This window comes from Orbicella franksi, chromosome 6 (assembly GCF_964199315.1).
Source record: "Orbicella franksi chromosome 6, jaOrbFran1.1, whole genome shotgun sequence".
Taxonomy (NCBI): domain Eukaryota; kingdom Metazoa; phylum Cnidaria; class Anthozoa; order Scleractinia; family Merulinidae; genus Orbicella; species Orbicella franksi.
In genome coordinates this window covers 9187008-9200049 of record NC_138150.1, presented here as the reverse complement: position 1 = coordinate 9200049, position 13042 = coordinate 9187008, and the positions used below count along the sequence as shown (strand labels likewise).

General features: G+C 37.8%; 1 protein-coding gene and 1 pseudogene across 1 annotated transcript; both read left to right on the top strand.

Moving 5' to 3' along the window:
• The first annotated feature begins 3901 nt into the window (after positions 1–3901).
• LOC145489903 (uncharacterized) lies at positions 3902–12002 on the top strand. Its single transcript, XM_081468983.1, has 7 exons — positions 3902–4501; positions 4919–5013; positions 7078–7234; positions 9382–9445; positions 10153–10206; positions 10317–10531; positions 11304–12002. Exons 1-7 carry the CDS (start codon positions 4223–4225, stop codon positions 11520–11522), a joined length of 1083 nt encoding a protein of 360 aa, XP_081325109.1. The 5' UTR covers positions 3902–4222; the 3' UTR covers positions 11523–12002.
• On the top strand, positions 5911–6799 carry LOC145489228 (uncharacterized; annotated as a pseudogene).
• Positions 12003–13042: the final 1040 nt, after the last annotated feature.

Here is a 13042-nt window from a genome sequence, read left to right as displayed (position 1 = left end):
ATGGGTGGTATATATAAATATTTACTCGGTTTTTCCTCCACTTGACAGTAGCCTTATTTTTTTTAAGGACTGGAAGTAAATAGTTGTCTAAATGCAAACATGATTTACTTATAGTAGGATGGGACCCAGTAAGGGTGCACACTCTAAAGTAAGAGCACGCAGTACCGCTAGGAAACATCATAAAAAGGGTTCTGATAAAGACACTTGACGTGAAGCCAAGCTGCGACCTGATTCAGCACGACCCAAGCTTTGGTGCCTTAGGCGACATTAAGTCAATAACAATAAATATTTCTTGCTAAGAGCTTGAAAGGGTGCTTTCGGTGCCACTGAGTAGTTAGATGGAAACTTCATTCAGGCTGACTATTTTGATTTTGCCCAGTCCGCCTGTGATATAAATTATCATATCACTTAGAGCTCTGAGGGTGCCTGAACGTGCACTCTTGTATGCAATATTCATTGAAAGCTCTTGTTTTAATTGTATTCGAAACAAATTGTGGAATATATTATCCATAACCTCCATGTCTGCAGGCAAAGGCCCTGTAAGCACCAAAATTATGCTTAGGCTCCAATACATTTGGAATTAGTGGACGTAAAAAAAGCAAAAAGACGTAATTCGCATCGTTATGTCCTTCTCATAAGCTTAAGGTAATTTATGGATAGACAAAGAAAGACTTTTCTTTTTTATCAGTGCAGCTTATTTGTTTTCGTTACAGGCATTTGATAGTTGCTGCTGCTGCACTATCTATTTAGTTTACATCGGCCAACCAAGCAAACATCTTTGAACGAGTTCGTTTCTTTATACTTGATCTGTTCTGGATGCGAAAGGTTCAACCTTGTTAGTTTCCGCAACACTGCACGGAGTAAATTGTAGAGTCCTTTTCGTCGGTGTAGGAATTGAACATGTGAAAGTACAGACTTATTTAAAAATGTTAGCCCTTATATGAGATTTTTTTCTCTTACACTGTGAAACTAAATGAAATTTGATATTTAATTAAAAAGGGAATTTCAGATTTCGGTAAGTTTTGAAATAATTCAATTTTTCAGTGATACATGCATTTTGAATGAATTCAGCGAATGTGCCATTTCCTTGTATCAACTTCTCTCGCTTTTTACTCGATTCACCTATACCGATGTGAGGTTTGTCTCAGTTCTGTTGCCTGCTACTTTTCCGATATTTACCCAAAAAGTCACCTGAATTCATTATAATTTATGCTTAAAACTAATAAAGGTGCCTAATGTACCACTGAGTTCTTGTTTGCAATCTCGACAGAGGGTGGCAGACTGTTTTACATTTTGTCTATAGCCCGCGTGTGAAATGACTATGAAAGACTGTGTATTTGCTCGCAGCATTCATTGAGGAAGACTATACCCAAGGTAAGTAGTAAAGATCGGTGCTCTTCAATTTATAAAACGACCCTCGGTTTTTAATTTATTTTTAAGTGCCGCGTTTTTTATCGAAGAAATTTCAAAGAAAGCATTTGGAGGAAGGCCATTTCAGTCAGACCAAGACTGACAGGTAACACAGCAAGGAATCATAAATGTATGGAAATAAATGAGTTTCTATAACATCGGAGGCAAATAAATCTATTTATGTGTATCTTTCTTTTTCAAATTTTAGGTAAACTGGTAATCTAGTGATGTTATCGTGCTCTAGGCTAAATTGTTTTCACGGTACTTCATCCAATATTGATATCTTGACCAAACAGTACAAAGCGCATCTACGATACACGAAAACGGGAGAAAAAAAAAATATCAAAATCCCGTCCAGCGAAATAATTCACAACACAGGTGTTTCTTTGTGATGCTAATATGAATAGAAATGTCTGGATCTCTCATTAGAATTTGGAGCTTGTTGTTAATGTGAAATTGAAATGTTATTTCAAATTTACACGACTCTGTTCTCTCTATGTAGAAATTAATTGTACTGAGATTTCACGTGTGCGAGACTAATAAACTGGAGACTTTGGGAATAAGGGAACTTATACAAATGCTGAAGACTTTTTGATGTACGCATGGTAGGGTGCCTCCAGTATTTGCTTCTCCGTATTACAACGCAGGCATATTAAAGCCTAGATTATGAAATAGAAGATGAAAATTAATATTCCTTTTTTTTCGTTATTTTGATGAACCCTGCGTTTCCGTGCCCCTCCTGCATGCGAACAATGTAACGTAATTAAATGACAGCTTAAAGGCCGATATGTCGCTGATCCGGTCCTTTTAACAGAGTAGCCATTAAGGCACCAGACAACTGTGTGTGGTTTTTCTACTGCTTTATTTTGATACAAAAATATGTATCATTTTCTGAATTGAAAGTAGAACTAAATAGTTAGAAAAACAGTAATTTGCTGCCACAGTGGAAGTGCTGGAATAAGTTTTAGTGGTGTATCTTCGCAAACATTTTTTTTTTCTGCTAACGCGGAACACGTTTTTAGAAAACCGCGCTGGAAGTCTTACTCGTACGTCCAGGCGTGTCTCCGTTTAATTATTAAAAGATTCCGGTATTCCAATCAGCTCTGCATAAACACAATGTCATTGACATGCTTCTATTAATGTGGCTTTTTAATTGCCTGGAGTACTTTAAAAGTGCTTATCACTGTGTTTCTTTGTTGTGCTCTATCTGAGACTTCACCTCTAACATCTTAACCAAAGTAAATTGCCAAAACAAAATCTGATACGTATATTACAATTGAAGTTACGAAGCTTCGTGTGCGCCTTTAAGCACAATTGCAACGAATTAAAAATTAGTTGAAGAAGGGATAGATAGTCAAATAATTGCATTTGTATTTACTGCACGAATATTCAATTCTAATCGCATTGTGCATTATTTACATATGAGTTAGTTTCGTATTGCAGGAAAGAGCACGATTTTCATTTATAACAATCTGGAGTGCAATCTGGCAAGTTTATTTATGTAATGGTAAAAGTTGAAAATTATCCTTCCTTAAAAGTGGCAAAAATTTTCAATTTTTCTGCAAAGGTTTAGGAGCTCGAGAACGAGCGTTTTCGAATTCTCTCAAATTTTCACGGTCACGAATGTCTCCGAGTACAACTCGATAAAAACACGCCATATTTCGATTAACAAACTGTAAATTATCTGCGTTTCAGAGTGAAACCGCCGTTTTCAAATTCCGCAGGCTTGGTGCGGACGGCGTCTTAATCCTCAAAATTCCGAGTAAAACAGACCGGAAAGTCACAAAGCTCGAGTCTTCCTGGCACTCTTCTTGGATAGCCTGCTAGAAGATTAAGATTACACGGTCTTTTATATTTCAGGCAAACCCATTATGATCCATTGGCTAGTTACAGTAATTTCCCTTTGGGTGATGCTTCAGTCGAATTTAGTTTCAGCCAAAAACTTCACTGACTTGGCATATTATGAAGATTATGAAGCCAACTTTGTCAAGTGTCCAAATGTAATCAAGGTGGAGTGGAATTTGCTACTAAGTAGAGAACCTCATGTCATTAAATACAGCAACGGAACAGAAATTTCCTACGACGGCCTGTTTCCACGTAAGTGTTAACTCAAAAATTAGAAATCAATCTTAGTTTTATAATGTTACAGATGAGGAAAAGACTTGAAAAAGAGTGAACTAAACTTTTTAGCACGTTATTAGCGAGATCGAGTGCATGTTGCGTTGCTCTTAAAAAGTAATATTTTTACTTTTCTTGATGTCTGGCTTAAAAATACATTACACCTTTAGAGCCCGTTAGTCCGAATAAGGTTCCCTATTATTTCGAACTCAGGTTTATGTCCCTTGAAATTGAACTTCTATTTACAATTATTTATCATTGGCTACTTCGAACCCGGTTGTTTCGAACTTTCCTTTAGTTCGAATAGCCCTTACGCATGATGTCATTAGACAAACAAATTTCACCACCAAGCCTTGCTTTAAAATGCAAATGCAAATTTTGTCGCGAATAAATTCCCTAGGCAGCAAAGATGAAAAGAATACTCTCGTGAAAACAACACAAAGACACCTGAGGTTTTTTCGCGAACGTGTCTTGGTGGTAAATTTTGAGCCCGTAATCATGCGTAAGACCTATTGGTTTTCGTTTCTTCTGACCCAGAACAGACCTTAATTAATCGGTACAGTGTCGTCAATTCTTTGCTTACTTAATTTATAACCAAAAAAATGTGTGGTTATAAGCATGTACTAAGCATCACAGTGATCAAAACCACTACACTGAGCCTAGATGATTTTCTATTCTAGAATTTTTACACATTATGTTGGAAGCCTGCTGTGCCGACGCCTTTGAGGTGAAATATGTTGAAAGCGATTCAGATATCATTCTTCCCGTGATCCTCAACTACAAGGAAACTGGATTACAATCTCAGAGCAAAGTGGTTCCCATTCTTCCCTACACCGGAGTGGCGTTCGTTGTCAAGAGAGCAGACAAGAGAAACCTACCCATCAAAACTCTGTCTTCCGTTTTTAGCTCCTGGCCAGTGTTGGTAATAACGTTACTGCTGTCTGTATTGGCGGGAATCGTCGCTTGGATATTGGTGAATAATTATTGTGGTCATTCTAAAATTAACTCAGTATTGATGTTGTCACCTGTACGAAATGACACTAGCTTTTTTTTAATTACTTAGTAACTTTGGGAAACGTTTTATCAGATAAGTTCACAAAAAGGAATTAACATTTACAAGATACGTACAAATTAAGGTTTTTAAAATCGTGAGATATTTAATCTCAGAATTGTTTAAACCTCCACGCAAACTGCAAGGTGTAATTATTATTAGGGTGAGGTCAATAAATGTGTCATTGATCAACAGTCTTTAATATAAGTGGGGAAATATTTTACTTGCTATTTTCCTATTATTTTGATTAACGCAGAAAGCGCTGAAATAGTTCTTCCTTTATTTTAAGTTAGAGTCACGGTTTTATGTACTTAACTGGTTGTTGCGATCATCACGCAGGACACCAGGAAGAACAAAGAGGAATTTCCAGTGAGCTTCATACAAGGATCGTGGGAAGGTTTCTGGTGGGCTTTTATATCCATGACAACAGTTGGGTAAGCGACGTAAACTCATCCAGTCATGCTCAATCAGCCAAGCAAACAATCTAGCCAAACAACTGGCCAACTACATGTAACTACCTAAACTAACTAACCAACCTGCCAAGCAAGTAAGCAAGCAAGCAACCAACCAGTCAATGAACCAACCAACCAATCAATCAATCAATCAATCAATCAATCAATCAATCAATCAATCAATCAATTAATCAATTAACCAACCAATCAATCGTCAATCAATCAATCAATCAATCAATCAACCAATCAACCAACCAACCAATCAATCAATCAATCAATCAATCAACCAATCAATCAATCAATCAACCAATCAATCAATCAATCAATTAACCAACCAATCAATCATCAATCAACCAATCAATCAATCAATCAACCAATCAATCAATCAATCAATCAATCAATCAACCAATCAGTCAATCAACCAATCAGTCAATCAATCAATTAACCAACCAATCAATCGTCAACCAATCAATCAACCAACCACTCAATCAACTAACCAACCAGCCAATCAATCAATCATTCAATCAACAGCCAATAATCAATCAATCAGTCAATCAATATTCCAGCAATCAATCGATCAATATGGTGCACAGTGAGCACTTATATTTGTTAGATTATTTTATGTGTTTCGCCGCTAACTTGAACTTACTATAAACATCTTATAAAATGCCTGTACCTCAGCCTACGAACCCAAATCAATGACGAAAGAGAGTGAAGAAATGGAAAGTTGTAATGTTCAGCGACCGTAACCGTACATTAACCGACTACTGATGAGGTTGCTATAGCCCTCCAGGCGATATTAGATCAGCTACAAACCTGGTGCCAAAAGAATAGATTGATTATTCATGAAGGGAAATGTGATGCATTACTCTTGGGTAAAAACCCTTTATCGGCCCTCTGAAGGATTTAGTCTGGGGAGACAAAAACATTGAATACAGATCTTTCTCTGTATGTCTTGGTATAGCCACTGATGTAAGACTCTCCTGGGCCTATCATGTAAAATCTGTCTCTACCTCATACAGCTCTAAAGTTAAAATGTTAAGACGCATAAGCTTTTTACCAACAGCCACACTAGAAACAATTTATTACAAAACAGTAATCCCAAGCGTCTTATTTGGTATGGCTGTGTGGGGCTCTTACTCAGATTATTTGATGAAAGATCTAGAACTAATCCACCTCAGAGCAGCAAGACTTATCTACAAACTACCAAGAGAAATGGAAGACGAAACAGTACTTATAAATGCAAATTGGATGCCATTAAAATATTTTTATTGTTCTCGTATTCTAAATATAACGCACAGAGCTTTTTATGATATAGATTTAGATGATGTTAATAGTCTAGTCGTCAAGGACGCTTCTTCTTATAGTCTTAGGAAATCGTTAAATGTTGTTGTCTCTAGGCCAAGAACCGAACAGGGCCGTCGTTCATTTAAACACAGAGCTGCAATTGCCTAGAACTCTTTACCTGACACTGTCAAACAGCTTGAAAACCCTCTTTCTTTTAAAAGGAAGATAAAATCGATCAAGACCTATGTCAGAGACATCAGTTTCCAAAAGGAATGCTCTGTAAATTATAATAGAACCCTGAATTTAGGTATTTTTAAATTATTTGATTACTCTTTTCATCGTTATTGTATATATTATTTTAGCTTTATGACAATTGTATTGTAAATTTCTGTTTCTCTTATTTAGACTTAGTAGTAGTAGGTCCACATCAGCTGTACAGTTGCTCATTTTAAACCTACTTATCCAATAAACGTATGTATGTATGTATGTATGTATGTATGTATGTATGAAAAATAAGTGTAATTAAAAGAAACAAAAGGTAACCAAGATGAGGTGTTTTTTTTGAAGAAGTTGCGTTTTAACTCTGAATCAAAACGAATTTCACTCGCGCACTCGTTGCTCTTCATGTAAATCAAACGAATGTTCTTAAAGAAAATCTTTGCCACAGGCTTTATATAAACAACCAAAGGACAAAGCAAGCTCACTGTTCATTTATTTACCCTCCTTTTATAATTAAAATCACCAATTATTTTGTTTCAGTTACGGTGATCGCTGCCCAAAGTCAATTTCCGGGAGATTGTTTGCCATTTTCTGGATCCTAACTGGTATTTGTATGTGTTCCATCTTCACTGCAATGCTGACAACAGCTCTAACTACGATCAGCCTTGACACCGAGATTACCCTGCCTCGAGCAAAGGTATCACGTGACGGCTCTTACATGAGTGCTAAAGCAAATCACTTTAATCTGTTTTATGATTCCAAAGAAGCCCATTGCCTCTCTATGTATTATTCCTTCGATGTGTCGCTATCAATATTTTACGACAGTTAAAGTAGCAAAAAGGAATTGGAGTCAGGATTTAACTCCCTATTGGTTGCCATTCTTGTTTTATTTTATTTAATATTTGCCTCATTAGTAACTGAAAGCATGGGCGTGTCCAGGGGCGGATTTTGAAGAAGTGAATTGGGTGGCTAGCCACCCATATCAAACTTATTGCCCACGAACATGAACATTTGCTGTAATTGGCGCCCAGGCTAGCGCGGGCATTATTTGTCTGTAATGCGCTTGCGCATTAGTTTATCCATGGGACAGGGGAATAATTTCCGTACGTAAACAATACGTAATATTGGGCCAATTTTGGAAAAGCAAACAATTATAAAAATTGATGAAGATCGTTAATATTATGGCAGAAATGAAGGCAAGCACTAGGGACAGGTACCTCATTGTAATTTCTATTATTTCTGCCGGTAGCAGTTTTAAATAAGAATCCAATTCTCAAATTGCAATAACGTTTTGGAGGCACCCCTCATTGATTCTGAACTCAAGGTACCGGCCACCTGTTTGAAAAATTCTAGATCCATCCCTGGCGCCAACCCTGAGTATAGAAGGTGCCTGGCAATTGAATTTAACTGTCTCTAGAAATTTTGAGCATGAGGCGATGAGAGCGTTTTACGTGGGTTTACAAACTTAAGCTAAAATGATCGGAATAGAGCGCAAATGGATTGGTAGGGCGGTAGACTACTGACATATCGGGTAATTTAACTGGATCATTAGCGCTGTTGCATCAAAAAAATTTTTTTTTTTTTCTAAAGCAACGACAACCTTGTATATGGCTGGTGCGCCTGAAATTTGAATTGGCCAATCAGGATTCAGTAAGAGAAAAATACTGTACTGTCTGTTAAAAGGAAAGGCATTGAAATCGGCCAACCTTTCATACTGGAAAAGAGTCATTTAAAGCATTTATTTTTATTAGTTGCAAATAAAAAAGGTTATTGTCGTGTCGATTGGGAAGGACAGCTCGGTTTTGATTACCGCTCGTACTGCGGGCGCAGGCACCGTATGCATGGCGACAACAACGTTTTCGCTACTATTTTATAGATGTTATGGTCAAATGGTCCTTTTTGGAAGTAACTTTTATATTCATCGCTCCTTGAAGGAAACGTCGACGTAATTGTTTGCTTCAGAAATAGGAGTCAGCATTAGACAAGAAAAGTATTTTGTCTTCTTGTCTGTTGTGATCAAGAAGATCACAACTTGGGTATTTTTTTAAGATCTTTTGGGTTAATCGTTCCTTTAATATCTCAAGCAAAAACCTCCGAACTCGCCTTTTGCTAAGTTTTAACATCTCCTTAAGCATTTGTAATTACTTTGAATGTAGTTTGATTTGTTCTTTAAGCCAATTCGTACGTAAATGCGGCAAAACTTAGACACTGATGCCAATTAAAAGGCGCTTTTTAGGGAGGGAAAGAAGTATAGATTTAATATTTCATTATGTAATGTCACACCTGAATAGCTTAGCGTATGACACAATAGACTTGTATTGTATTTTATTATACGGCTTGTCTCACAAGGACTGGGAACTATCAAATTCACGAATTTGATTGGCTGAAATCGATATTGAAAGCGGTTTTCCCATCTAGACCGGCATCTAGACTAGTACTCTTTTGCAAACTAAAATGCAAAAATACTGACTTTTTTTCTTCTACCAATATTTATTTATGGAAGACTGATGAGAAAAAAAGTAAAGAGGACGAGAAAACTTTGGCAGAATTAATTTGAGCCCATCGCCGTTCGCAAGCAAAATGTCCGTTAGTACAAACCAATTACATTAAACAAATTAAATTGTTCTTGTTTGCCATACGGTAAACATCTTATTAACAGAGCTTAGTCGGTCCGTATGTGAGAATCTTGATCTCGGTCGTGTGTACAGACCTCACTGCGTTCGGTCTGTACTCACGACCTCTTTCACGATTCTCTCACAGAGACCTCCTGCTCGGTTAATAAGAGCTAACTAATATAGATATTGCAAATAAGAATAATCAAAACTCAAATGCTCTCCGATATAGGTGGCTGCTCTTTTTGGCTCCATTGAAGCCACAACAGGCTTTCAACGACAAGCAGAAGTCATTAGTAAGTATAGATCATAATTACTTTTATTATATGGCTAGCTCCGTGAGCGGCTGCGCAAGATGAACAAAATCCTGCGCTGTGATTGGCTAGCCGAGCGTGCAAGATGGAGTCGTCTTGCCCTCTAGGGATTACCCGCCGTGTCCCGCAAGAAAAATTTCCTCGAAAGCCATGTAATAAATCCTCTATTGACCAAGCTTGTTCGGTCACGATGGCTGGATATTGGCCTCCTTCCTTTTTTTGCGTGTTTATGGACCGAGACGGAGTCGAGGTCCATAAACACGCAAAAAAGAACTTGGCCAATATCCAGCCATCTTGACCTCACAATTGGTCAATAACCCATATACAGTGATTAAAATAATTATTAATTCAGTATCCATCTGATGGTCCTCATAACTGCGATGATGTTTTGTTATGATTGGTTTTTAATTGAGTGTCGAAAAACTAAAACCAAAGTAATCACTCTAGTCAGTCACAAAGGACACAGACAATACGGTGAACCAATCAAACCTCAAAGAATTTAAATGTGGCTGACACGATGAGTGGGAAAACATGTGCGAGGGAGTCACGATTGGTTTTAATTCCACTTCTGATTGGAGGGAAATTTCTTAAGCCGATCCTTTAGCGTAGGTGATGTAAAACCAATTAATTTTCGACACTCAAATGAAAACCGCTCTAGAGTACCTGCCATAGTCTATGTTTTGATACAGGAGTCCACACCATTGAAGAAATCAAAGAGAAAATAACAGATGGGGAAGCCGTAGGTACAATATGTTTATGTATTTCTAATGTATTTCCGTCAAAACGTTTTGTCATCAAAATGACCTTAACCAATTCAAAATAGTATTAAAAGTGCTTTTTGTGGTAACTTCAGGCGCTTTGATGGACAGTTTCACCATAACTCATTACCAGCACCTTTTTCCAGTAGACGAGTTCAAAGTACAAGAAGTCATTTCCCAAGAGTACCTGGAGTATGGAGCGCAGGTTGAAAACTCTTCAATGGTCAGCTGTTTGAAGAACTTTCGGTTTTCCGAGGAGTCCGAACTGTATGAACATGCTGAACTGTACATGGCGAATCATTACAACAAGGTTGGTGTCAATTGCTCCTGAAGTATTAAAGCATTCATTTGTTTCTCTCTTACTTCCTATGATGCCTGAAAGGTAGACTGCGAGCAGTCTCTCTTTTGCTTGAAAATCCGTAGGGAAGAACCCAACGAACTGGAACGCAACAGAAGTGAACGGTTTTGAACGTATGAGCATGAAATGCAACGCGTGCACGCTCAATGGTTTTGCGTCCTTCACCACCGATTTTCGAGCAAAAGAGAGAGACTGCTAGAGAGAGACTGCTCGCGGTCTACCTGAAAGGACAGTATCTCCTCAAGTTGAACACTGTCAAGTAACGTCTGAAAACTTGGCCGTCTAATGCCGACTCAGTGGCGGCATTCTACTTTGCTTTAATCATGCACAATGTAAAACAAGACACGGCCAATCCATTCACTCGCTAAGGGGAAAATCGCTTGAAAAACTATTTCAAAAATCGACCAATAAAAAGTAGTAACCAGTTTTTGGGCAGTGAAGTCACTGGAGGTGACTCTTTTTCCAAGTCTTTCTGGAATTGTTAGGCTCAAAGAGACAGCTGAAATTCTTAACATAATGTTCTAAATCGTCCCAGTTACAGGGAAATTTTTAGATGAGACCATCATCGTTGTAATAACAATGAAAAGACTAAATTGGAAAGCCTATGATATGATTGTTGCAAAAATATCTTAAAGCGAATAATTCACGACTTTTTTTAACTTAGGAAATGAATGAATGAATGAATGAATGCATGCATGCATGCATGCCATTTTTCTTTCCTTAGAGTGGCATGGGCGAGTCACTGGAGGGAACTGAAAACTCATTTGAAGTTGATCCTGAGGGTTTGCTGTTTTACCCGACCCTTTTTACCTCTCTGGGGATTCTCGCATTCTTTCTTCTGTCTGGTGCAACCTGGGAAATCTGTCGTAGGTCGCGCATGTGCAGAATGAAGCTACCAGGTAAAAAAATATATCTATATTTCCAGAGCTTTCTGTTGCGATAGTTTTTATTGTCTTCTCTTTATTTTTTGGGGGCTTATACATTACGACCCTGTCTAGAGCGATTTTGCATTGCTACGCTACACGATTGCCTTAAGAACCCGCCCCACTTTTCATCCACTTAGCGATAAAACCAAATCTGATCCTAATTAGCTCTCGGACCGACCCACATATCTGCAGTGATCGATCAATCCTTTAGCAGATTACAAAAAACAAAATGTAGATATAGATGAAGATGTAGGTATAAGTCACACATTTTCCCGCGTTTTCGTCTGCTTAATGTAATTACTGGGAGTTTTCACTGGTTCATTGGATTGTTTGTGTCCTTTGTCATTAGCTAGAGTGATTACTTTGCTTTTCGTTTTACAATGTACGAGACTCAACTGAAAACCGCTCTAGCTGGTAATCTCGACTGCTATTTATTAAGAAATGTCCTCTTTAATTACAGATACTAAAAGGTTAGACATGCTGTTGTCCACTCCCAACACTCCACCCGAACATCGTGGAACAATGGAAACGAAAGCTTTACTACAGGAATTAGAAGAGAAGTTTGTGCAGGATGTCCGACAAGTGCTCAAATCTCTTGAAAACGATCTCATCAATCGCACGTTGTTTCCTGACAACAACTGCAATGAGAAGTTGACATCAGTTTAAAGTGAAACTCTGACTTTTAGAGTCAGCTGTAGTAGTGTTAACTCATAGGAAACTGTCCAGTTAGTTGGTTTACGTTCATCCGTCTTAGGATGGTTTACAAAATATTTCTTAGTAGATATGTACAGTAGCATGGTGCTCGTGAACTCACCCAGATATTCAATAGATATCTAGTATATTTCATCGATACTCATTTCAAAACAAAAATCGATCAGGTTTCCACTTGGTGATTGGAATAAATATCCGCAGTCTATAGGCAAGCCCAAACGTCAGCGGACAAATGGTCAGCTTGCCTATCCGAACAAAAAAGCTTTTAGACAGCAAGCATGAGAGGCCCAACAAATGTTTTGAAAAACATACTGCACCGCTGCAGCCATCATGATATTACTAATGAGGACGCGTTCAAAATTATATTCTTAACACTTGTAATGAAATGTGAGGTTATAACACCAGAAAATTGCACTCCATATACAACTGACGGGGCAGTAGTATGTGTAATATGATGTAGCATGCCAATAAATATCCAATAGAAGCAGAAAAGTCCTTCTTGCTCAGTTTTCAGCGAAGCTATGGTGAAGAGAACGGCCTACACAGTCACCCACTTATTTTGTGTTGGTCGTGTGATACCTTCCCATTAAGCCAAGCTGTTAATTCGTTCAATCTTGGCTTGGATCCTTGATTGATGTTTTTATTTGTAACTTGATATCAACTCAGCATGGATGAGAGCGTTTTGTAATAGAATACTATACATCTTGGCTCAATTAAGCTTGAGTTTTTCCCGAAAATGTACCAACCTTTTGAAAAGTTGACTGTTTGCTGAAAACTTTTTCAAATTGTGAAACATTGCCCGGCGCTGTTGGAATAGGCCTAACCT

Excerpts from the sequence above, each read along its gene's own strand:
- LOC145489903 (XM_081468983.1), top strand. The coding sequence starts at position 4,223 with ATGTTGGAAGCCTGCTGTGCCGACGCCTTTGAGGTGAAATATGTTGAA. Across the intron at positions 4,502-4,918 it reads GAATCGTCGCTTGGATATTG|GACACCAGGAAGAACAAAGA; the intron begins GTGAATAATTAT and ends ATCATCACGCAG. Across the intron at positions 9,446-10,152 it reads ACGACAAGCAGAAGTCATTA|GAGTCCACACCATTGAAGAA; the intron begins GTAAGTATAGAT and ends GTTTTGATACAG.